General features: G+C 40.3%; 3 protein-coding genes across 8 annotated transcripts; 1 reads left to right on the top strand and 2 right to left on the bottom strand.

Moving 5' to 3' along the window:
* Positions 1 to 1,046: 1,046 nt before the first annotated feature.
* LOC122993173 (transmembrane protein 69-like) lies at positions 1,047 to 3,785 on the bottom strand. Of its 4 annotated transcripts, none has more exons than XM_044367102.1 (3): positions 3,726 to 3,785; positions 1,938 to 1,983; positions 1,047 to 1,814 (listed from the first exon to the last, which is right to left on the bottom strand). In XM_044367102.1, the coding sequence occupies exons 2-3, from the start codon at positions 1,974 to 1,976 to the stop codon at positions 1,104 to 1,106; spliced, it is 750 nt and encodes a 249-aa protein (XP_044223037.1). In that variant the 5' UTR covers positions 1,977 to 1,983; positions 3,726 to 3,785; the 3' UTR covers positions 1,047 to 1,103. The 4 variants fall into 4 exon arrangements, with proteins under 4 accessions (XP_044223037.1, XP_044223035.1, XP_044223036.1 ...); XM_044367100.1 differs by lacking the exon at positions 3,726 to 3,785 and adding an exon at positions 2,203 to 2,381; XM_044367101.1 differs by lacking the exon at positions 3,726 to 3,785 and adding an exon at positions 2,084 to 2,153.
* Positions 2,972 to 17,334, top strand: gpbp1l1 (GC-rich promoter binding protein 1-like 1). Of its 3 annotated transcripts, none has more exons than XM_044367098.1 (12): positions 2,972 to 3,046; positions 5,467 to 6,825; positions 7,426 to 7,540; positions 10,174 to 10,303; positions 13,574 to 13,902; positions 14,280 to 14,355; positions 14,496 to 14,692; positions 14,833 to 14,976; positions 15,565 to 15,720; positions 16,232 to 16,356; positions 16,444 to 16,546; positions 16,695 to 17,334. In XM_044367098.1, exons 3-12 carry the CDS (start codon positions 7,481 to 7,483, stop codon positions 16,863 to 16,865), a joined length of 1,491 nt encoding a protein of 496 aa, XP_044223033.1. In that variant the 5' UTR covers positions 2,972 to 3,046; positions 5,467 to 6,825; positions 7,426 to 7,480; the 3' UTR covers positions 16,866 to 17,334. The 3 variants fall into 3 exon arrangements, with proteins under 3 accessions (XP_044223033.1, XP_044223030.1, XP_044223031.1); XM_044367095.1 differs by lacking the exon at positions 2,972 to 3,046 and adding an exon at positions 3,606 to 3,775; XM_044367096.1 differs by lacking the exon at positions 2,972 to 3,046 and adding an exon at positions 3,790 to 3,889.
* A 1,890-nt stretch (positions 17,335 to 19,224) lies between these two features.
* Positions 19,225 to 24,973, bottom strand: LOC122993172 (histone-binding protein N1/N2-like). The gene is made up of 14 exons (XM_044367099.1): positions 24,863 to 24,973; positions 24,608 to 24,718; positions 23,566 to 23,646; positions 23,291 to 23,400; positions 22,940 to 23,185; positions 22,759 to 22,862; positions 22,575 to 22,651; positions 22,400 to 22,473; positions 21,120 to 21,308; positions 20,771 to 20,943; positions 20,028 to 20,099; positions 19,808 to 19,900; positions 19,532 to 19,686; positions 19,225 to 19,401 (listed from the first exon to the last, which is right to left on the bottom strand). The coding sequence occupies exons 2-14, from the start codon at positions 24,706 to 24,708 to the stop codon at positions 19,395 to 19,397; spliced, it is 1,482 nt and encodes a 493-aa protein (XP_044223034.1). The 5' UTR covers positions 24,709 to 24,718; positions 24,863 to 24,973; the 3' UTR covers positions 19,225 to 19,394.
* Between the last annotated feature and the right edge of the window lie 1,149 nt (positions 24,974 to 26,122).

The following is a 26,122-nucleotide window of genomic DNA, read 5'->3' as shown; positions in this document are numbered from 1 at the left end:
AAATTAGACCTTTATAATTGCAGTCTGTGCCAAAAACTGTGGCTGTAAAGTTGTGTTTCTGTGTGCGCTGTTCAGGGAATTATAAAAGACTCTCTGCTGTAAAGAGCATGACAAACAGTCTGAGTTGACTGTGCAAGTTTGCTGGAGAGAACATTTTCTGCACTGTGCAAACAAGCAAACTACAGTGGCAACGCTTGTTCAGTAATATTACATTTGACTCACTGGATATGTGACTCCTCATTAAATATAAAAGTGTAGTCTGCTGTCACCCACTTACCACTACTGTCACTCTCCAGTAACGTTCATCATTAGATTTAGACGATGTTTCTTGCAGGTTCGTTCTATGGAATTCTGCCATTCTCTCACATTTTGACTTGACAGGTTGTGATGTGGGAAGATGTAACATCTTTCCATGACTGATACAACATTTGTTCAGGTCTCTGTATCTTATAGCTCCTCACTATTGCAATGTCAGACTGGAGTCTATAAAAGGACAGATTTGTAGGGTCATATGGGAACAGTTAACATGCTTAACGTAGAGCTATATAATTCATCTTTAACAAACTAAGACAGCAGTTTACAAACTCCTACTGTATAAACCAATGCCTGAGCTGTGGTTTTGACTTGTGTCAGTCTGGAGTTGGACAACACTGGAAAGGAAAAGTATGCAAATAGTCCCAATGTGTATCCACAGTCTCACATTTGCACATGTAAAATTGTAACATTTGAATGATCTATTCAAACACATCAAGAAAGGTACTTTTTGTCAGTACTTTTTTCAGCAAAGAATGATACACCTCTGATAAATGTTTCCTTCATTTCAAAGCCTGCCTTTTGCCACATTTTGATATTTTAATCTACATCCTTTGAAGTTAGACATTTTGCAACTTAGGAAACTTTTCTTATTAACTTTCTAGCTGATATGAAATGTTTAGACATATAATATTTGTCGTTAGAGATATCAATACTCCTTTTATAAGTAACAAATTAACTGCTGCAGAGTTTATCTACAGTAAGAACAAACCAGACTAAATGCACATCTTCGGTTCATTTTACATTTTTATTAAGTCCATATGGCTCATAGTACAAACTGTCCTCTTGGGTCAGTTCTGAAGCTCTTTGATCTTCTTCTCAGTGCAGAATTTCTTCAGTGTCAGTGTAGCCACCAGCGAGAAGGTGGCAACCAGAGTGAGGATAGTTCGCATAGCTTTGAACCAGGCAGGGTAGCCAGGCAGCAGGGTCAGGTCGTAATGCAGAGAAAGACCCAATCCCATGATAACTACCAGGGCTCCTTCTGCAACATTGTCCCTGCAGAGCAGTGCCAGCCAGGCCAGGAGCGACGGCACCACACTGTTGCCCAAGTTCTTCCAGTCAGGCAGAGCGGGACTGCCGTCAGGGATGGCAAACCCCCAGCGGGCACCTCCAAGGAAGGAGACTATAGAGGCTCCATACACCAGCTGAGCATATGCCACCTCAGGGTAGAAGGACTGTGTCGCAGCCATTAAGAGAGGGGCAGACAAGAATGGGATGAGCCCAGAGAAACCGAGGTACAGGGCTGGTTTGGGAGCCTGAGTGAGGGCCCTCAAACTGAAACCATCCTTGGTGTCTCCTCTCTCAGAAATGCCTTGTGAATCCCCGTGGCAGAGACGTGAGTCGGGCCAGCTGATGGGCCTGATGCTCAACAGTCTGTTGGGGGAAGTGAGTCTGGATGGCATTAATACTGAGGAGGCTTGGGAATGAAACAGCAGCTGAGCATGTGTTGTGTAGTTTGGCGCTCTGGTTGTGTGCTGCTGAAGACATCTCCATACTGGAAGCTGGGGACACAGGGCAGAAACATGACTAATTATAAGCTGCTGGGACATTCAGTTTATTCATTAGTGAGCAAGCTGGAATGATCAACAGTCATTATTGATATTTTTCTCTTAAACATAAGTTACCCCAGAAATGATGCCTCTTCTCGATGCAAATCCAATCATTTTCAATCTGGAAAAAGACACCATTCATCAGCACTTCTCCATATCACATGCAGTAGTTTTATGTAATACTTTTGCTATTGACTGGCTGACCATAATGTTAAACCAACCTAGGCTAAGCGTTGTTGCTAACAGCAACATCTAGCATACAACCTGTTAAGAGCTCAGCCTGACGCAACACAGAGCTATCCTGCTGTAACAACCCATAAACCACAGATGTTTGTGTTACCTAAACGTCGCCTTTTAACTGTTTGTCATCCAACAGTTTGCCGAGGACACTGCAGACACAGTAACATATAATGAACAGTCACAAAGTTAACGTTAACTGGCTAAAATAGAGGTCGTTTGCTGGCTGCCATTCTGTCGGTGTTTGATTAAATGCCTGTCTCCTAATATTCCCGGTCGTAACCCTAGATTTGCGAAAGATCTCGCGAGAGTGGTAATTTTAACCCAAACTATGATCTTTAATTAACCCTAACCGAGTGTTTTTTGCGCCTAAACCTAACCAGACCTTAACAGCTTTGCTGTCATATCACAAAATGCAATTATTTTGTACAATGACAAACGACGCGCACAATGAAGGAAGAACGAGTGAAAATCTCGCGAGAGTTTTGCAAATCTAGGGTTACCATCGGGATACGACCAATATCCCAAACTGAACGACACTGACTCGGTTATCGACTGGTTTGGCTGTCGATGGCGGGTGGGAAGTTATTAAAATACATTGAAGACTAAAGTCACAATAAAACGTGCTGCCAACGCTGTGTTTTCAAAAATATGTTGAACATCTACTCATAAATAATGTGCTCTAATTCCATGTATGACGATCTTGTTCAGTCTAGACAGAGCGGTGTTTTACAGACATTGCACACAGTTGAGCCGCTCTTTAAAACACATTTAAGTTGCACACTGACGCTTGATCTTGAACGCAGCAGCGTTGAGACCGTACAGTGCCGCTCCAGCAGTGCGAAAACACAAACACCAACTCAGATAGAAATAAGATAAAATAAGGCAATCCGTCAACTTTTTCAACAAGACAAGATTGGTCCACATTTGTTGAAGATAATTGTTGGGTAAGAGTTTTTTTTTTAAACTAACAAAGTCAAAGAGATATCTTTTAAAATGCCTCACAAGTTTTGTCCAACTAATCAATATTTGCAGAAACTCAATAAAAGACATTGATGTAAGTTGTACCTTTAATGGGGAGCTCAGAGAAACGCTGGTGCATTTCTTTTGGTTTTTGGCCCACATAAAAAACAACTGTGGAGTAAATTGTCACAATTTATTGCTGATCATATCTACCCTTACCTTTTATTACTTTGGAAAAATGTATCGTTTGGATTCTTTGAATATGACAATCTATTTAATTGATTTGATTACTATTAATCTGACCAAATTTTATATTCACAAATCCAAATTCTTAAGCAAAAGCCAAACTTTTAAGAGCTGACCTTATCAAAAAATAAAATTATATCTGATTGTACAAAGAAAAAAAGCTGTTAAAACGTATAACTACTGTAAGCTTTACAAGATATTTATTTAATTGTTTTGTTATTACAACCTTCAGTTCCCCTGGCGTGTTTCTGATTGTTGACACAAGGTGTTGTAAACTTGTTGTACACTTGTTTCAATAAAGCTGTTTTAAAAAAAAAACAAAACAAAAAAACACCAACAGCCGTTTTACTGGAGCTTTCTAGCTGCGAGAAAGTGTAATCTCGTCAGTCTTTACAGAGTTTATACACCTTTATATACCTTTGAATCACTCTTCATCTACGGCTGTCTGGCTTCAGAGGAGATTCACGGTATGTTCATGAAACACTGCACGTTAGCCTCGTTAGCACTTAGCAAAGCTGATGAATGTGTGCCGCCGCTGCTAAGGGAGCCATTTTGAAACTGTGTTGTTCCAACGAAGCCAGGTCTGTTTACCTCTATTGTATGTTCGTGACAGCTGCTTAAATAGACACTTTTAGCAACCGTGAGCATATTAAATGCGTTTAAACTTCGCTAAACCCTCTAACCGTACTAATTAATCTCAAACAAACCTAGTACTCGTCGGGGGGCACAGATAACAGGCTAGGTAACGCCAGCTATTAGCTAACAGTTGCTAACGTTAACCTTAGTTAACTAATAAGAGTTAGCTAGCAGCAGAGTTAAGACATGTATGCTAGCGTCATTAGTTAGTGATTAACGTTGACTAGTTAGAAAACACCCTAAAGTATGTCAATGCTATGTAATTCATAATATTACTCAGCTAGTTAGCTTGGTAAAACGTGTGTGCAGTGTGTTGAATTGGTCCGCTGCAGTGTTTGTGGACACATGGGGTTTCCCGTAGTGCGTAATAATAATAACTGGCTACTTTCCAAACTCAGCAGTATTTTTGATGTGTTACTGGATCTCAATGTGGTTTCATACTGAACTAAATGTCCGTGGCAAACCCATTGATGTTCAGCTGTTACGTAATAGTTCAGTGGGAATACGTTAACGAGTCCATGGTCGCTCTGGGTTTGTGCATAAAGGGTTAATTTTTGTTTAGGTGTTAAGCTGTATTATAATGCATGTTTGAACAAGGTGTAGGACTGAAGAATCACTGTGGAGATTGTAACCTCAGTTTCAGTTAACGCGCACTACCAGGCCTGTTTAGATGCGCAGCAGTCAGGGAGAAAGTGAGGGAGAAAGGATTCAAGTTATTTTTACACTGGTATAAATATTTCATTTACCAAAAGCCTACACAATTTTATAAAAGAGCCAGCTTTCAGCATGAAATGGTTCTGAGATGCCTGAGTCATGATTTTCATCTCATACCTCCTCAAAATGTATTTGATGTGTTAAATGCAGTTTGGTTGGACTGTCTCTTGAATTGGAAGCTATTTTTGGCTTTAATAAGCTTTTTCAGTGATGGGGGAGTGTCATGATAATACCTTTATAATGTCTGGCATATCCTTTAGCTGTTTGCAGCAATAAAGGTATAGAAATATGAAGGGAAATGTTGAATTAAGTTGAGCATCTCTTTTGAGTAAGTTTATTTGGTCCACCTGTCTAAAACTAACAGAGTCTAATACAACTGTTCTCCAACAAATCAAACCTTTATACAATGTTCAGTTTCAGTGTTCTATTGAAATTGTGTCAGTGAGGTGTTGATTCAACTTTGTGGTCATTTTGGAAGCTGTAGATAGTAGTGTGTTGTGGTTGAGGTGTTTCTAATATTTTGGTCAACCCAATTTAGATGAGGCTAAATTTTAGAAACAGAGTAAGCACCACAGACTTCAGCCTCCACACTTAGCATAAAACTGGCTCAACACATCTGTAAAACTATTTCAACAAAACTGAACATTATGACTTTCATAAAGGATGTTTATTACAGGGCTATTGTATTATACTACATAAGCATTAACTTGGTTTACTTATTAAACTCGAAACTGAGTGTGCGGTGTGGTTTTGAACCTGGTGCTTTTAGAGGAATGACTTATGCTCATACTTTCTTTGGTTATTGCAGGTCCAGTCTGTTCCTGTGCAGATACCCGTGAACCACCAGCAAGAAACCAGAAAACTGCACTGAAACTTCCTGTGTGAGAAATAACTCATTCTAAAAGGAGAGGAAAGACCCACTTCACAACTTTTGGACGCATGCTATTTTTCAACCCTCCTTTTTTTTTGGCTGAGAAAAAGAAGTTAATTGGGCTGTCTTGAGGATTTCTTTTTTTGGGAAACGTTAATTGTTGTTAAAGGACTTTTCTCATCATATGACACGAAGACCGTTCAACTTATGGGAGGTTTTTGTTCAGTTTTTGGGCTTGCATATCTATGAAATCAGAGCTATCTCATACTTCTGCTTTGATCAGAAAACCACAAATAATTAAATGGGCATCTTACAAATGTGAAGGGAAAACATACAAAGATAAAACCGGCATTATAATGCATCATCCAGCAGCATCTCTGTTTCACTAACCAAAACTGAAAATGACAGCGATGTAACATAGGGTTTTACTTCCTTCATTGTCATGTGACTTTGAGTCTTTGAGCATTATTTTCTTCAATCTCAGACAGTCTTTTCACCAGTTTAATGAGGTGAGCAGTGGTTTTCAGTGACCTCCATTGCCAACAAAAGACTGTCTTTGAACTAATTTTTTTTTCCTGCATGCACTTCAGTAAATCTTAAGATGATTCGGTAAAAGGTGAGTCGACGCTAAAACATACTGGCACGCAGTGTGGCAGGACAACACCCGTTTCTTCTCTCCCCATCTGGTGTCAAAGTGGAACTGCTATACGAACTGCTGTCCATGTTCCAGGGCAGACTTCTTTCACAGACCGCTTCCTAATATTGATAATAAGACAACCTGGCTCTTCCTCACCATTGGGACTAATCACCAGTCAAATCAATTCATTTTGCCAATCAACATAAAGTCCAATCAGGTTTCAAGTCTCACTCCTGACAACAGAGCAAATGTTTCAAACAAATTGGTGAAGAATTCAGACAGCCCAGACTAGAAACTAGCACTTGTGACGTGATCGGCTCAGGAGCTGCTTGGGAATCAAGAAGGAAAACCTTTTCCCTCGTAGACCGCTGCGCCTCCGCTTCAAAATCTACTCTCTGCTCGGCCAGCTCTCTGGATCACCATTCCAGATCATTCCTGCAACCTTTTGACCCATCTCCCAGTGTTTCATCCTGGACGAAGGGATCTGCCTCTGGGGAAAGGGGCTGTGCTGTCCTGGCGGAGGTGGAGAGGGGGTTGTCGGTGTGCTGCTCCCCGTCTGTCAGTGCACGCACTCTGTGATCAGTGCCATCAGGCCTGAGGAACCGAGCCCAGCCGGACCGAGAGAGGAGGCAGAGGACTTCAGAGCCACAGACTCTGGGGTAATGATTGTGCTTCATCTGACTGTCTGGGTTAGGACCAGCATGCATGGATGTACTCAACACCCATGAAATTCATTTCTGTTAATTACTAGCAATTTGTCAACATTTTGTGGGTAGCAGATATTCATTTTTCCACCTTACACACACAAATTAGAAATTTAATAAGCATTACTTTTTATGAGTTTGTACTGTATCACATTGTGCTTTAATTATGAGTATTAACTACATAATGAGCTATATAAATGTACCACATACACACATTGCAAAATAATGCTAGTATTACGCCGCACATGAGCAGCGTTATACTAGCATTATACATCCATGCAGCCTGTCAACCAGTTATCAGCTTCACAGGCACAGCTGCAGCAAGTCGAGCTTTGTTGTTTTCTGCTAAGAATAGGACTCTTTTTGGCTTGCATTGTGGGGGACCTTTTACACAATGAATTTCTAAATAACTGATGCCACTTTGAAGATGGCATGAAATTAAAGATAGATGGGCATAAAAGTGAGTTTAAGTGTCACAGATTGATGTTGCTGCGCTTAAAATCGCAGGACCTGAATATTAAAAATGCCTTTCCCGCCGTCCGTTTCTTTTGTTAGATCCTGGCCATGAGGTTTGATGCCTCGATCCACTGACCGGAAACACTGGACCTAAATGGCGCAGCATGACTTTGTCCCTGCCTGGCTTAACTTCTCCACACCCCAGCCTGCCAAGGTGTGTGTGCACATGAACAGTATGTATGTGACAGAGTGTGTGTGAGCTGAAAAATGGCGAGTGAAAGAGACAAGAGCTTGAGTATAACAGTCTAGAGTCACTGCACTCACACCTCATGCTTGTGTGTCTGTACACCTGAGTGAGTGTGTGTGTGTGTGTGTGTGTGTATGTGTGTGCAGTCAGTGAGGAGTCACCCTCGGGGATTGAAAGTGCAGTCAGTACATGGTTCAGCAGAGAGTCACCTAGACGTTGTGTACCCTTATTGAAAAAGACTGATGATAGAAGAAAAGAAGCGATTTTAGCATCAAATGACAACTCACCGTACTGTCGGGAGATTTCGTGGAGGTGCTTTTCTAATTATTTCATCAAGACATTATTTCATTTGCTGTGGCTAGTCTAAAAAAATGTATGCAATTTCATGAATTTTAGTATGACTTAAAATTGGCAGAACATTTGCTTGTTGCAGCCAACTGAAGATGTGTTGAATGTGCAGTGATTCAGTGAAGAGTCAAATTTCTGGAGAGATTGTTTTTTTTTGGTCTTCATGGTAGGTTGATATCATGCTATGGCATTAGAGATTTTGTTTATTATGACTAAGTTCAAATGCTGCCTCGCCAAACGCTGCATGACAGTGTTTGAAGTGAACTAACTGCTGTAGCTGAATTAAAAGGACATTTCAGACTGAACAGTTCTCTTGTTACCATTTCATTATTCAGTCCGTTGTTTCAGCCAGTTGTATTTTCTGTCGTGAGAATCTGATTTTTTTTTTTTTTTGGTCTTCATTAATCAGTAGTGACTGACATATCTGGCCACTCTGACATGACTCTTTTTAATTGACATTGAAGCTGTGTTATCTGCCTGAAAGTCAGCAAGTTTATGTGTAGATGTAGAAAAGTAATTGTCAGACTGTGTTAAGTGAGAGTTCCTCCACTGCTTGTATTGTTTTCCCCTTCATGGGCATCTCAGAGAGCATTATTAGTGTTCTACCATGGACACAACCAGTAAAAACAAAGTGGGAACCAATTATGTAGATCTGTTAAAAGATTTTGACTGTTCAACCTAGCTGTTGTGTTATACATTTTGCAGACAGGGGATAGCGGGCTGGCAGTGCTGATTGGTTTACATTTGCAAGCTCGACCGAATGCGGCTGTTTCTTCTTGTTTTAAGTGTTTTTTATCAAAAGGAACACATTCAACCGAACAGGAGTTTCTGTCTTAACATGAGGAAAAATTGGGACTGGAGCAGGATTATAACTGTAGCTAAAATTTAATTTAACAACCTGTGTCTGCTAATACTGCATGATAAACCCATCTCTTTTAGAAATAGAGAGATATATAATGGAGATTATAGACATGTTTAATTTGTTGATCTATAATTACATACAGTTTATGTATCACAAGCAATGAGAAGAGTGATTAAATTGTTGACTGTAAGTATGTTTAAGATGTCTCGATCTGTTTGACACGGCTTGATAATGTTATTGACTTTATTTCCACCTACAAAGGCTGTGATTGGCTCGTTTGTTTTTCCAATTTGAGATAATTGAGAGAAATAGACGATCACAGGAGCAACACCAGAGCTATTTTAACTGCTGGGCTTGATTTAGGGTCTGGAACCGAGCTACATCTACTGTGCTTAATTTAGATTAAATAATGTATGAAAGCACAAATACTCATTCAAAATATTGCCTCTTGATAGTGAAATTGAGGGAGAAATTGCAGATTGAGATGAGCAGATGTTAAGTAAACAAATTGGGTTGATGTTGTCTTTCCTACTAAAAAAAAAAAAAAACAAAAACGGTGTTGAGCTGTCAGACTGTCTGGCTGAGGTTGTGAGTGTGTTGCTCCTGCCCAGAGCTCAGGGTAATCTGTGAGTCAGGAAGCCGTCCAGCTGAGTGCTGGCTGTCTGTGAAATCAAGAGTCAAGACACACAAACAAATGCACAGTCACTGTCCTGCTGACACATGTTTTCACCCCCGTGTCATTTGTCTTTAGGGATTACTGCACACACTCTTCTTCAGTGTTTTAGCCATAGTTTATTCTCTCAAGTTTTCTGATATTGTCTTTTGATCACAATCAAATTCGATCTTTGAACCTCATGACAAGCTCGTGACAAGGATATGATTGAGATGGAACTGAGCATGTGCAGTCAACGTTACTAATCCCACAGTTGGTTCAATGCGGTGACTTCAGATTATACTACTAAGAATTATGTACACTGTGTTTGTCTGATCCTATTGGCTCCCGTCGTGACGGCTACATTTCCTTTGATAAAACGTTCTGAGATTGCGATCCGGTTCATATGTCTGTTTTGACTGTTTTCATTCCCTAAGAATACATCCCCATGTTGACATTTTTACTTTGAGTTATTGAAGTTCTCTGAGGCAAGAGAGGAATTGAGATTTTAACTAATCTGTTTCTTCACAACAACAAAGATAAGGTAGAAAAAAGGAGAATTTGAAAAATGGTTTAAAGGTAATTGTTCTTTCTTTTTTGTAGTTGTCTTGTGTTTTTTTGTGTGTGTCGTCAGTTCACCTCAGATGATATGCATGTGATTTATTGTCCACTATCACAGCGTAGAGTCCTTTAGTTCTCACTTTTCACTAACGTTGTCCCCTTTCTGTCCTCCTCCAGTCCCCTGCTGCCAACCTTGAAAAACAAGGTGAGCCCCACCACCACAGAGACGGCAGAACCGCTGTGAGCCGCCGCCGCCACAACTCGTCTGATGGCTTCTTCAACAACGGCTCCCTGCGTGCTCCAGCAGGTAACAGCGTAGAGCAATCACCCTGTTATTGTTCTTGCAGGTTTAAACTGTGTAAAGGGACACATCTGTTAGACCATTTACTCTAGTTTATTAGACCTGTAGTGAGGTAGAAGTTGGATGGAGCTATCAGGATTTTCCCTGGATTTTTTTTGACACAAAGCTGGCAAAGGCTGGAGAACGTGCGCAGTGTGGTGCACACAGTTTGTGCACGCAGTCATGCACTGTGCGCTTAAGTGAAAAAATCATGATTTGACAGACAAAAGTGTCCACAGGGATTTAAATTTTATACCAAGATGGAACAAAAACATGAAAAACAAAGGTTGTGACAAATGACAGTGTTGATTTTGTAGGCCTGGAACGATGCTTATCTCCCAGTTTGATACTATCACAATATTTGTGTGCCGATTTGATTCAGAATTCATTCTCAATTCAAAACTGATTCTGGACTGAATAAATAGAAAAAGGGACACTATTTTCAGTCTCTTGCTCCAGTATACTGTGTGTCAAACTATTCACCAGTGTCCTTCCATTGAAATACAATATGAAACATAACTGGTAGATAAGATAAATAGTCTGCAGCCTTTTTATTTTAAAAAGTTAACTGCATTAATTAATTTGAAAGGATCTTTATCAGCCTCCTGCCTGTATGAGAATAACAAACTGAGGGGGAGGCAGAGTGCTCCACTGTGTTATTAACATCATGTCTCCAGCAGTGGAGAGCAGCCTCTCTGCTGCACAGTTAGCTCCGACGCTAAGAGGGTGCAGGGTTTTTGAGGTGAGACAGCCTGAGCACCGAGTTATTTTCTTCACCTCAGAGTTGGTTTCAGTTGTTTAAAGCTGTGGTGTGTGTTGGTCAGTCGGTCGTTTGTTGCTGCTAATTGCTGCTCTGCTCTGCTAACGTTAGTCTCTGAGTGATGCTGTAGAAAGTTCACAATATACTTCATGTTCATCTCACGGAGGTAATTATTAAGTCATTAAAGATGAATTACAAGACACTGTAGACTGTCCGGGTGCTGCGCTGCCCTCGCAGTTGAGTTATGGCGTTTTCGTTCCATAAACGTATCAGTTTTCAACAAAGGTGGCGCCCAGTAACACAAAGGCCTTTGAGTTGGGCAGGGCTATGTTTGAAAGTGTTGGAAATTGTGTGTTACTAAAATATGTGGATGAATAGGAATGATAATGGTGTGAGTTGTCTGGCATTAAAAAGGTGCATCAAAACCAATCAACTGTAGTTTGTACATGAGGTCTAATCAGACAACATGATTGAAAAAACACCTGTGTGGGTGCACTGTGGGTATGAAGAGGTTTTAAATTCATCTGTTGAGATAAGGTCTGCTGACGACCATATCAGTTAGTCTCATCCAAGTTGTCCGTACGTTTTTACTCTAACTTGCTGAACTTGAAGTCTCATGTTGTGTAGCCATTATAAGGTTTCAGAAAGAGGATGTAGTTACGTCTAATAAAGTAAAATGATCCAGTGGAAGTCACTTGTGAAGTTGGAGATGATGGCAAGCAGGAAACATCAACTGATGGCAAATGGGATTCAAGGCACTCTAGTGGATAAGGATGTATTGGGTAGAGCTGCAATGATTAGTTGATTTAATCATTAGTTGATCAACAGAAAATAAAATGGCAACTATTTTGATAATCAAATAACCGTTTAAGTAATTTGTTAAGCAAAAAGCACTAAAAGATTTGATGGTTACAGCTTCTCGAATGCAGAGATTTTAAGTTCTGTGTCATACATAATAGTGAACTGAATATCTTTAGACTGGGGGCTGTTGAGATAAAACAAGACATTAGAAAACGTCACCATGAGCTCTGAGTAAATTATAATGGGCATTTTTTCACTATTTTCTGCCATTTTATAGAGAAAACAATTAATCAATTAATCCGGAAAATAATGGAAAGATTAATCGATAATGAAAATAATTTAGTTGCCGCCCTGGTATGAGGCCACCTGTTCTGAAGGCAGCGATGGACGTAGTAGTGAAGTTGTACACCTTGTTTACACTCTGCTGATGTTTACATACACAGTCCTTGGGGTAAACTAGTCATTGTCATAGTTTGGTGCTGGAATTTTGTATGAATCTTCAGGCACAAGTTCAGGAATGTCAATTTATTATTGGCTGTTTTCTTTGTATATTTCCATTTGGTTATGTTTCATCTCAGTTTCTACAATGTAGTTTTTCTGGATTAATGATGTTGTCATAGTGAGCAGGTGTGCCACCATGATGCATTCAGGTGCAGTGAAGTTCAGTTGATGATGCACACAGTAATATTTGGTCAGTTCAGCTTCCTGTTTGACAGGTTGTTCACTACCCAGCGGTGTCTCAACATCGTCCCTCCATTCACTTTACTGTTGCTCACATGTTGAACTCTTGGCTTTGGAAAGCAGAAAGGCAGCTTTATTTGTCTCTACTTGCTTTTGGTGTGTCATACCAGTCAGACATATTGAACAATATGTTGTGTGCCTGATCTGTTCACTCAGTAGTTGTTTTGGTGCCTTGTAGGATTTTTGACCCTTCAGAGAAAGTTAGGTGCAGGCTGTGTGTGTGGCTGTTTTGTTAATATCCAAAATTAAACCCGGTTTCCTCTCTGTCTTCTGTTTTACTCCAATAGCTTAATGTCTACCTTTTTGAATGTGCAGCAGCATGTCTGTATAAAGTCGTAGTGTGAAGTAAAATGATGCATTCGGATGAATTATTCAGTCCTTGTAAAAATAAATTAACTAAGTCCCAACAGGCAAAAAATTCCTAAATTGGAGCACCAGTTTTTCAATATCAAGAACTAAAATTAGGGTGTACCAAAAGTATCAGTAGTAGGTGTCACTGAGATAGATATTCAAACACACACAATACAGGTTTTGGCTTATAAATAGTAATGTTAAGTTTCTGTTCTCACCTTCTTCTTTTTTTGTGGCTTCAAACCTGCTGTGTTTCCTTATTGGCAAGTGCATAGTATGTCTCAACATTAGGCTAGTTGCCCAACCAGGCAGCAGATAAGCAGGTGTTTAAAATGGTGGCGCATATTTTAAAGTGCCAGCATAACAAAGACAATCATTCAGGAGACAATCTGATAACAGAATTATTGATTTGCTTTTATTTGTTTCATGCACGGTCAGAGCTGATGTATGCTGTTCAGCATTGACAGAGATTGAAGGTTTTCAGATGTTATTTCAGAAGGTTATTAGGGAAACTTTACTGATTTAGCATTTTTTCACTTGCCAAAGCACAATATAATAGTTCTTACATATTTGTCTTTCTGGAGGTGACGGTTGGCAGCAGCCCTCTCTGCTTCTGAGACATGACTCTGTGGACTCGGGGGTGGCCAAAGGAGGACATGGTGGGCTGGCAGGGGGCTCGTGTTGGAAGGAAACACCCAGCTGGCATGGAGCTCTGCGGGGCGCCCAGGATGGCCACCACCACCAGGGACGCCACCCCAAACGGGGAGGGGGCGACAGGGACAGGCAGGGGGGGCACCGGCAGCGCAATGGTAACTTCCATCCCCGCAAGGGCACCTCGTACCAGGACAAGTTCCCCAACGAGGAACGCAAAGACGGCAAGGACGACAAGCTGAAGTTTGTGGAGGAGGACTTTGTGAGTAGACTGCATTTTTTTTTTTTTTTTTTGCCAAGCATGCCACTGACCTTGACATAGTTCTTCAATGACAAAACTCTGTTGAAAGATAAGAAAACGTGAGTCAGTGGCAAAGCGAGAAGGTTCAGAATAGTCAGCTATGAATACTGACTTGATAGTAAGGACTATATTAATTATTAACTCTACCTATTAGATAATCAGAGCTGTTGTCAGAAACACTTTCACTTTGCATTTTCTGTTTTCTCCCCTTATCCACCTTGTGATCTAAAATGAAATGTTCTTAAATATTATGTCTCACAAGAGTTTCCTTCATCCTGTCAGTAACAAATGCTCAGATTCTTGTAATGTAACATAGCTTGAATGTTTTGTCTTTTTAGCCTTCCCTCAACCCTGAAACAACTGGAAAGCCTGGGACTCAGATGAGAGCAGTGGCTCCCCATGCTGGAGTGTGGGGTAAGAGTTCCCAATCCACATTAGGCTGTAGATCACTTTAAGTCTGATTAATTATTCTTGAATTAAAAAGTCTCAGCAGTTCAGTGTCCTCCTCACCATCTGTAGCATTTACATGACGACTGTCCCGATTTATATTCCAGAAAACCCCCCGAGTGGCAAACAGATGGTGTCCAAAATGCTGGTTATCAAGAAGGTTTCGAAGGAAGACCCCAGCACAGCCTTCTCTGCGGGGTTCGCCAGTGCAGGCACCCTGCCCACCAACGGCAGCAAAGCTCCCATTGCAGGCTCCAGCGTCTACAAGAACCTGGTCCCAAAGCCTGCCGTGGCCCCCACCAAAGTAAGACTCACTGTGATGTGTCAGATTATATCAACAACTTTGTAGATTTTTTTTTTTTTTTTCTTCTATGTGCTTGGCTGTGATGGAAAGCAGTCTCTCTCTTTTTCTAACAAACACACATTATCTGTCTTCTTTTAAAGAGCACCCAGTGGAAACCCAGTGGTAGAGAGATCACTAAGTCTGGCCTTCACATGCCAGGCCGAGATTCAGTCTTCACCAGCCCCGTCTCTGCAGCCAAACCCAGCACCCCAGTCAGTGCGCCACAGCACAACACCCCGAAAGAGGTAATGACAACAAGACAACAAGAAAAGATGAATAATGGACATTTAGGAATTCTCTCACCGCAACAAGAAAAGTTTTTTGTTTTTTTTTATATGATGCAGTTTAGTCAGACTTCCTACTAACATGTAAATCTGCACAACAAGCACAATGGTTAAATTCTAGCCTCGCTACATGCTTGACATGTAGCTAGTCTATCCCTGTGCAAGAAAATTACAGGTTTTATCTAAACATAGTCATTACTTTATGTGTTAGTGTGGTTGGTGACTGAGATGCTCACTCATGTGTACATGAAGTTTTCTTTTAGAGTAGCATATGTGCTCTGTCATCTGTTCAGTGTGTCATTAGTGTTTTTGATATCTATGGTTATGAGCTTTAAAATACAAAACATAGCAGTGGACAACACTGGACACAGACTCTTAAAACAGCAAAAGTTGAATTATTGTTGACCAGTTGTTAGACTGGACTAGATTTAAACAAATCTGAGAGCTTGCCTGAAAATAAGAAAAAAAATTTTTGTTTACTCTCTCCTCTTCTTGCCGCCTTCTCCTGCCCCCCCTTTCTCCCCTCCCTCGGTGCCATCACATCCGCAGCACCCTTCCAGCACGACTCCTCCCATAGACATCGCCCCGTCGAGACTGAAGCTGATGCGCCGTGGTCCGGACCGCAAGAGCGAGTTCCTGCGAGCTCTGAAGGACGAGGGCACAGGAGAGCTGACAACAAGCAGCAGCCCAGGAACATCAGGAGAGGTAGGAAACTTTCACTTTCTAAAAAAAAAATAACCATAACACAAGACAGCAGTCATTTGCTGTTATGACATATGTAAGAAAATTTTCTATTTAAGAGAGAGTGCTGTAGTCAAAATCTGACGGGTTAATTCAAAACGGGTCAGTTTTTGAATATAACAATGTCACAGTCCCGCAGGTTAGCCACACTTTTTCTTTATCTGCACATAAACATAAACTCTCTTTGACTCCAAAAGTGATGATTGTCAAAGACGTGTTTTAAATCAGTTTTACCAAATTTAGTTACAGTTGCAGCCTGATAATGCCGAGGTATCTTTGAAATTACTTTTTTGACAAAGATTTTTTTTCACCATTTGACAGTGAGGGTTGTTGTAGATACAGACAGGAAACATGGAGAAAGAGACATATTATGAGGGGGCATTGCGATAATGTGGTTCTTTACCACTGTTTCACCAAGAAACCCATAAAATACAACATTTTTGAAGTGTGTTTTGTCACTGTGTGAATTTCTCAGGGTGAAAGCAGCACCCCAGAGCCCAAAGCCTACAGCGAAGAAGTCTGCCATGAGAATGGTCTCTCGTACTCCCTCAGTGACTCAGACACTGAACACCTGTCCAGCTCCCTGGAGGCAGAGCACAGGTAGAGCACAAAACTTAATACACACACACACACACATACAAATACAGTCAACTAAGCAGAAAATGACTCTGCTGGTCTAATGTGTAGGTTGCTGAAGGCCATGGGCTGGCAGGAGTACCCAGAAAACGATGATAACTTCCTGCCTCTGACAGAGGACGAGCTGAGAGAGTTCCAGACTAAAACTGAACAGGTGAGCACTCAGAACAACATCCTACATCTTACATTACATTACATAGTTTTGGTTCATCATGTTAAATGTTTTTTTTCTTACATAAAAAATGAGAAAAGAACACAGCAGCATCTCAATCACACACTAACTGTCTGTGTCCTCTGACCAGCTGAAGAGGAACGGCATGCAGAGGAACGGGGTTCTCCCGAGGGCGCGGGGTGTGACCCTCCACTTCACCCCCTGGAGGAGTGTGGCGGAGGCGCACGTCGAGGAGGGCTCCGAGTCCGAAACCAGTAGCAGCAGCCAGACCTCTGACGATGACGACTGCATCAAATCCTAACGTGGCTTTACGGAACAAAAAAAACAAAAAAAAACCAACACACAACAGCCAACACCACATCCCAGCAAGCAATCTCCCCTCTTCCTCTCTCATCTTTGTTTTTAGAGCACCATTTTGAATTTCTTTTGTTTTGATTTTTTTTGTTGTTGTTCTTGCACAAGGGAAAAACCAATCATATCCCAGTGAAGGGGGAGATTCCTGCTCCGCCAGACGTCGTTTTCCCTGCGTTTCCTCCTTCACTGCAGTCCCTGCCCTCTATGACCCCCCCCAACCCCCACCCTCCTCCCCTTCTTCCTTTTTCTTCCTCGCTTTGTGGAACTGAAGTGTTCATCAAGAAAAGAAGGGCAATGAATGCACACTTGATTCTGCTTTAAACAGACTAACTCATTTCATTGATGATGCTGATGACACATTATTAATGATATTAATAAAAATTGGTTCCTGACAAGCTGATATGTTTCAATATGAATCTGGCTACTGTGGTGTTTGAGTCCACATGGACTTGACTTTCTGTAGATCAGTTCACATTGATCCCTCACTGCACCTGAGTCCTGTCAGCTGGAGTTGCACAATACTACAAAAGCTGCTGTTTGAAGGGATGCAAGTTCTTACTGGACGACTAGTCAGCAACTGTCTTCTTGTGCCAAGAACTACTAGAGTAACATTTTCTACAAAAAATATTTGTGCTGAATGCAACTGGTATAGCTTAAAAATGGACTCTAGATTAGTCCAAGCCTTGATTTAAAAAAAATGTATTATCCACAAATGTGTCTGAAGATTCTCCGTCATCCAAATTCTTAAGATATACGATTTCTTGACAGTTGCACTGACTTAGCACTTTGATTTGTTGGGTTTTTTTCTTTTTAATGAAGATGGTAATTAAAATGATAGCTCTGCAGAAGTAATATATTGAAAACAAAATTGTGTGAGGAAATAATGTTTTAAAGGAAAGCAGAATTTAATCATGCTGATTTTTAAGTACTCAGATTTGCAAACATGCAGGCTTTCAGAAGCTTTTTAAAAACACGACACTTTCATTAGATAATCATCTGTGAGTACATACATGAAATTGTATGGTCGTCCACCAAAAACCATACAAAACATGTAGACAAACTTAAAAGGCGGCTTTCTTTTTTGGAAAATTCTAGATGTTAAATTTAATTTGACCTTTTTCACTGCAAACACAGCAGCAGAGGTGTGATTAACATTAATGATGGCTTCATTCCATTTAGGTGTCCCAGTGAACCAGAATTCACAACACAGGGCCCTGATGCCCAGACTGGTATTTACAGTTATCTCGGCTCATTAGACCTCTCGGGTCGGTGGAGGGCACAGCTATGCCGAGGTCACCAACATACATATTCAAAAGAAACAAAACTACAGATGGTGGAGTTCAATCAAGCACAAGAAGTCCTGAGGAGAGGTTTAATCAGCCAAATGAAGTGAACACCTGAGTCCAAACCAGCCTCAAATTACCTGTTAGGGAAATCATTTAAAGTTCATCCATATATTTCAGGGTTTTAGTTCAGAGACCCTCCTGCATACAGTTCAACGTAAGTAAAACTTCAGACTAACCCCGACCCTCCATATTAGTTATCTTTTGTTTATGCTTGAAAGATTAATTTATTCATGTCTGGTGAGACAAGTTGTCAAGTTTTAAAGAAGCTGAATATTTTTCAAAATGCTGTTTAAATGTGGGATGCTGAAACAATAATGAAGAACTTGGGAGAACTGAAGGCTTGTTGTATTTTATGTGGAATCGAGTAAGCTAAACTGGAATTCTTCCTTTTTACCAGTGATTTCTGGTGGATTTCACAAAATAAGGGAGTTGGATTGAAAATAATGTAGATTTCAACAGTTTGGCGTAAACCTGTGATGACATCACAGTTACGCCTGCACTCCAAGTAGTCACACTCTTCAAATAAATAAGGTGAAATACATTTTGATTTATGGATTAACAGACAATGAGGTTCAATTTCAGTGTTAAAGGACATTTTCTCATTTGGAACTCTGTATTGTGTGTATGTAGGGGTGTCTATGTAGTGAACACAAGCAGTATTAGTAGAAATAGGACAGTTTAATCCAGGTTTAAAAGAAACCATCAATGCGAAAGAAGCCTCCAGTTCAGATAGTTTTGTTCATCCTAGAGTTTGTGGGCAACGTCAAGTGTTTGTCACTACAGTCACTTGTGTATGACCGCTGATCGACTATTCCCATCGCTCAAATCCAGACCTAAATTATGTATAATACCCTCATAGCCACTTTTAATAAACAGTAAAATGAAAATATGAAAACCCACCAAGGTCATTTTAATAGGAATCCTTTCAGTTTTCACTACTGGCATGATTTCACATCAAAGTTTTATGAAACAATATTCTTTATTGAACTTTTATAGGTTACATATGTGGACAAAACACCCATACAACAGGCATAGAAAAAGATACACATATTTACAACAGCAAACGAGTGTAGCGGCAGTAAGAGCTTGGTGTGTTGGTGGATTTCTTCTTCGTGGCTTAAAAACCCGCTTCACTTACTGCAAGAGAAAAAAGATGAGTTTCAGTTAAACCCACAGCAGCGGGAAACATTTCTAACTGACATTTCAGATGTAATCCAACCCAACAGCACCTAAACTAAAAGCCTTGTCTGACAACTGCATCTCTTACCTCTCCACCTCCATACCGTTGGTGTGTCCGTTAGTGTCTCCGTTGGCTTTGTGAACGCCGTTAGTACGAGGCTCCTCTACTCCGTTAGTCTGAGCGTCGTCCTGCTTCACCTTCTTGACCACACCCTCCTTCACTGGACTCTCCTCTGGTTTCCTCTGAAACACAGACGGGTGCGAATGAGACTAAACTGCTAGAGATCAATATATTTTAACATTCTATGAATATACGTGATTTGTGTCATTGCATCCAATGTTCATCTAACTGTAGGTCACTGACCTTCTTTCTGACCAGGTGGGAGATGTTTGAGACCGGAGCTGTGGAGGCGTGTCCGTTGGTAGAGCTGACCTCATTGGTTGATGTGCCGTTAATCTGGGTGGGAAATAGTCATGAGACATCGGTAAGAAGACAGAGTGAAAACGAAGGTACATAATATTCTACCACCAATTTGTTTATTTAAGTATGTTTTCACACATCATATCTTCAGCATGCGACTTACTTTTGAAGTGGAGGAAGTGTCCGCGTTCTGTGCAGTGGAGGCGGGGAACGCAGAGGAAGTGGAGCCTCCATCCTGACATTAAAATAAGAGATAAAATTAAGCTTTTAAAACGGTTGACTTTTGCACACCGATACATATGCAAAGGAGAAATTGATGTTAGTGTCATTGAAATTGTATTTGTGATGACGTAAAGAGTGAGTGTGGCAGACTCTGAACTGAAACTGTGGTTTAGTACGACGTGTGTGAAACTAGAGTTGCTGACACAAGTCTGTTTGTGATGCCTGGAGATGAACTTGTGACAGCCCTCTTGAACAGGGTCACGAGTGTGTTGAGTGCAGTACGTCATGTGTGGGTTTCCTATATAAGAAGCGGATAAGGAAATCTCCAAATGTCTCTTCACTTCTACACCAAGAGCCAGTATTCAACCAGTCTCTCCCTGAGTGTCCAAAAACTCTTATTTGCTCACTGGTGCACATTTAGTTCCAACAGATGAGCATCCACAGCATGTACTAAAACTGAAAAAAAAAAAAAACCCACAGTGCAGCTTCACATTTGATAGATGTGACTTCTGTTCTGCATACTACACTACATCTATCAGTGATAGTGCAACTGATCATTTACACGGCCACATATTAACCATTTACTGCTCACTATAGAGTAATCTATTGATTGTTTATCATAGTGACTTCACAAATCGTCGTCTCTTGACAGCTTATTTAAAAACTACTCAGTCTTTCGCTCACCAGTACACCCTTCATAGCCTCAGCGTCTGTGCTCGCCGTTTTCAGGCCTTCAGTGGCGTCCTCCACCTTCTCCTGGATCTCTGGCAGCAGAGCCTTCAGCTCCTCCATCTCCTTCCTCTCAGCTGGCAGAGCCTCGGGGCCCTCGGCCTTGTCTATCAGCTCCTGCAGTTTTACTGACAGACACAGTGGACATGTTAGCGTGCAACGACTGACAACCGTCGAACCATCTGCTGCTGTAGTGACTCAGCCCGAAAGCAAAAACACTTCAGCCGTGAACTGTTCATAAACACACAGCTCTTCACTGTGAAAATGTGTGTGTGTGTGCTATAATGAGCTACACCTAGCTTACCCAGCCTGCTCTTTATGACAGAGATGGAGCTGTTGAGCTCCTCGATGGCCTGGCTGTACTGGAGGTTCAGGCTGTATGTCAGACCAAGCTGGTAGTGAGTCTCTGCGAGCAGGCGGCTGTCTGAGTCCAGGTGCTTCAGCTGCAGCTTCAGACACTCCTGGAAATCCTCCAGAGCTTGTGTGTAGTTTCCTGGAAGAGAAGCAGCAATTTAAATATACAGGACAATTTAATCAGGTTTGTTTTTTCCAGACATGCCTGTTTTGTTATTAAATTGCAGTATAGTCCAAAGAAAGTATTTAGGGCTTCAACTAAGGATTATTCTCATCAATTCCACTATTGATTATCCTTACGACTACTTAGAATACAGTTAATATACAGTGAAAATGTCCATTAACATTTCCTAGAGCAGAAGTGATGTTAAAAACAAAATGAAAAAAACAACAAAAACAGCAAATTCTCACATTTGGTGTCAAACTACTGAATGTTTAATCTTGTATCAAAAGAAAAAAGTGAATCAATTATCAAAATCCTCAAAAAAAAAAAAACTCTTTAAATATATGCAGTATAAAGCACTTCAAGCTGCTCCTAAAAAAATAAATAAATAAATAAAATAAATAAAATAAAATTTTTTAGGGGTCCTGACAAAAACATGGACTATGTTCACATAACATGCTGATGTTGCCTCCGATTGACTCAGATCTGATTTTTTCATGGAAGTGTAAACAAACCAAATCTGATCTTTTTTTTCATACAAGATCTGGACAACTTGCATATGTGGTTGTAGATCTGATTCATATCTCATCTCTGGCTCTGTGACCGCTGTCAGAACGGAATTCATGTGTTTTTTTTTTTTTTTTTTTTAAAAACACTTCACTTCTCTAAACATATTGTCTGTCATCAGTCAGTGTCGGCACCTCACAGCCTGGTAAAAACATTCATGTCTCCTTCTCGTTCTAATTCTCATCATCTGTATTGTCTGCTGACCTCCACAAAAAAATAATCCTGGACATGTATGCCAGCACAGCCGTGTCATCCATGTTTATGATTTGGCTGTTGCACAAATGATGTTATTCTTTTACATAGGCAGCCAACATTTCAGTTAAACGTGCACATGTTTAGGACCTTAACGGTGTTCACGACAGAGCCGGACACACTCAGTTGCTTACAAACATGAATGAACCAACAGCACAAAAAGATTGAGCATTAAGGCCTGTAATGTGAGCGTAGCCATGGTGTCCAAAACTGGACATTTATTCAGTGACTTGTTGAGTCTATCGTACCTGATTCAGCGGAAACTTCACCCAGTTTTAGGTGAGTCTGGGCTGCCATGAGCTGATCCTCCTTCGCCTCTTTCCTTATTTAAAAAAAGAAAAAAAAAAACATCTGTTAATATGGAAGCTGTAGCTCTGCCATTATTAAATTCAGATCTTAATCACAGCCGATGCTTCCAGTTACCTTTTGTAGATGACTTTAGCCACTTCCAACATCTCCCAGGCCAGCTGCAGGTTCCCCACCTCCTCATCGTCACTGTCCTGAAAACCCAGTCAGACACCAGTTTAAAACCCGACATCTGCTGACACTTCATCACCGTGTCCTGATGTGTTATTCTGCCGTGTGCTCCAGCAGATCGGTCAAGTACCTTTTCAGCAGCCTCGTCTCCTTCACCTTGTCCTTCTGCCTCGCCCTCCATCTCTGCATCATCACCGTCTTCCTCCTCCTCTTCTTCTTCTTCCTCCTCGCCATCTGAGACATAAATACCGTGTGTTTAGATGAACTGGGCATCATGTAATTACAACTAATCAAGAGGAAAGAAAAGTCACCTTCAGCTTCCTCTGGCTTATCTGCTGGTTCTTCTTCCTTCTTTTCATCGGATTTGCTTTCACTGATGTCGCTCTTCTTTTTCTCATCTCCCTCTTCCTTTTCTGTTTTCTGTTCTGCAGCCTCGGGCTTCTCCGCGTCACCGTTCTTCTCTGCGCTCTGCTTCCCTTCGGCTTTCTCTGCGTCTTCGTTTTTCTTCTCTGCCATGGCGTCATACACCTGGACCCTCAGCTCATCCCTGGTCTTCTCTGTTGAGATGTTTCATAGTGCAAAATATTAGTGCTACTACTGATACTCAGCATACAATAGCACAAAAAGTAAAATTACTTTTATTAAATACACTATCTCCTCACCATCGACACTTTCTGTGCTCTCAACATTGGAGTCTTTTTCTGTTGTTTTTTCTTCATCCTCGCCTTCAGGGACTCCCTCCAGAGCGTTGCCGAGGACAGAGTTCTCCATCCTACAACAACAGGATCAAGTTTCTTAACTGCACGATGACCAACAAACTAGCACAACCCCACACAAGAGGAAGATACTGTGGACATTTTTATGAAAACAAGACTGATGTGAAGAAAAAAAAAAAAGAAAAAGAAAAAAAAGAAATTCTGATCATTGATGAGCTTACCGTGCCAGATCCAGCAAGGCTTTACCACACCAGAAGAAAGCTTCTCCGCACTCATCTGCTGTGTCTCCATACTGTTTAGCTCTGAAAACAAAAAGGAATCAAAGTTTTACTTCAGTTAAATAAAAATGAATCAATGCTTCATTCTGGCTTTCAGTTTTTCAGCTCAGAAAAGTTGCTCTTCAGTTATTGACAGTTACAGCTTGTTGAGATAAAAAGGCTAAAAAACATTAGAAACAGTAAGTTAGTGTGTGAAGGTTATAATGTACACCACACACACCTTATTCCTGTGAAGTAGTCAACATATTACAGTGTCATATTTCCCCGTCGACTCCATAATACTTATAAAATATTCCCTAGTTGTGTGTAGGGCTACAACAAGTTTTTCGTATCAATAAATTTGCTGTTTTTGGCCCTTGATTTTTGTCTATAAAAATGTCAGAAAATTGTTAAAAATGTCCGTTATAATTTCTTAGAGCTCATGGTGACATCTTAACATGTCTTGTTTGGTCTGATGAACAATCTAAAATCCAGTTTACAGTCATGTACGACACAGAAAAGTTTCAGATTCTCACATTTAAGAAGCTGTAACCGTCAGATATTAGGCATTTTTGCTTAAAATTTTTTTACTCAATTATCAAAATAATTGATTTCTGAAAACTTATCAATAACAGTTGATTAGTCAACTAAACAGCTCTGGTTACATACATGTACACACCTGTGAGAAATCAGCCCACAACTGCAAACTCTGTGTGACTCATGTTTGGTAACAAGTAGAAGATACCACTTTTATTGTATTACTATTAGTGTTGTATATATACACATTACATAGTGTTTCTGTTCCAACTAACAGCTTGTTTCATTTTGTCCTCACATGGGTCATATTCAGTTTCATTTTATCTCTTAAAAAGACCTACAACATGCTCCCTGTCACAGCACTTCAGCAGAGTATGAAGCCTCTGTGTGTGTGTGTGTGTGTGTGTGTGTGTGGACAGACAGTTAGTTAGTTATCTGATTGTATGTCTTTGTGCGGTAGTTAACTCACAGCATGCCGCAGGCCTCCTGCAGGGCGCTCACCGCCTCCACCACTTTGCCCATTACCAGGTGCTTCTTGCCCGCGCCGATCAGCTTGTTGGCCTCTTCCATGGTGACTAAACTGAACACAAAGAAACGATTCAACTCAACTTTATAACAAAAAAACCCGAAACACCGCAGAGATACAGCGTGTACGTCTTGTCCAGCACGAGCTTTATAAGTGTAACTAACAAAATACGTGATATTAAATGAGCTAATTACATACCTTGGCCGAGAGGATACAGACAGAGAAGTTAACAGACAGTGTCCGGTTCAACTGCTCAGACTGTCTGGTCCGTTGTTTCAATTTGGCGCGAAATACTCCTGCCTTTTCCGGTCAATTTCCGTGTTCGTAAACCAGCGCGGGAGAACTCTTAAAGGCACAGACCACCAACGATTACTTCATTGTTATCAACATTCAGTACAGATAAAACAAATACTTATTATCAAATGAATTATGACATGGCTCACTCTGCACATACCTGTCATATGCTTCAAAAAAACTTGAAAAAAGTTGATCTCATTAATACTGCTGAGTTTAACTGCTAATTTCATTGATTGTAACTGTCATTGCGTTTCATTTTTAAATTGTTCTTATTCTTATTTATTTATTTGTTTCATTGTCAATTCCTACAGTTACTTTTTTAGCATTGTTAATTTTACCTTGTTTTTAACTGATATAGTTATGTATTCTTCTTTTATTGTTATTTGATGTCAGTTGTTTTCTGTATTTATTATGTCTGTAGCTCAGCACCAATGAAAATGAAAGTTTTCCCTCAATTCAATCAAATAAACACATGCACAGTTATAATGTATTTATTAGCTTCTATCATATCATCTTATTTTGAACTGTACATGTATTATTAAGAAATTTCATTTATCCTGTTTCTTTTCACAATACATTAATTACAGGTCATTTTAATTCAATTCCAGGAGGTTTCATATTTTTTAACGTATTTTTTCCTTTTTCATCTGTCAGTTATTGAGACAAACAGAACAGAGCCAGTTATTGGCTGTTGCTACTTTGAGTTGCTTTTATGAAACACAAGTTGAGAAAAATGTAATTGTGAAATCAAAACAGGCTTTGGAAAAAAAAGGCCATTTTGCTGGAATTAAATAAGAATTACCTGCAGTAAACCCCTACTGTGAACAGAAGGAGGATGAAATAACATTTGATTAACTGAGTGTTAAACATGTTCTGCATCATTTCAAGGTCATAAGATATATTTTGTCTGTATGTATTTTGATGATTATTAATTTCATGATGTCTTCTTTATTATTATTTATTAAATTTGTTTAATATTGAATATTTTGAGTCTCCAAAACAACTTCTAATAAGCTGTTTTATGAAATCTGTTCAGTATAAGTGTGTGTGTGTGTGTGTGTGTGTGTGTGTGTGTGTGTGTGTGTGTGTGTGTGTGTGTGAAGTATATGTACATGCTGTCATGTCCTGCTGTGAGGGACAGTGATTGTCCGGCTCCCCTCT

Source organism: Thunnus albacares, chromosome 12 (genome assembly GCF_914725855.1).
Source record: "Thunnus albacares chromosome 12, fThuAlb1.1, whole genome shotgun sequence".
Taxonomy (NCBI): Eukaryota; Metazoa; Chordata; class Actinopteri; order Scombriformes; family Scombridae; genus Thunnus; species Thunnus albacares.
This window is presented reverse-complemented; position numbering and strand designations above follow the sequence as displayed.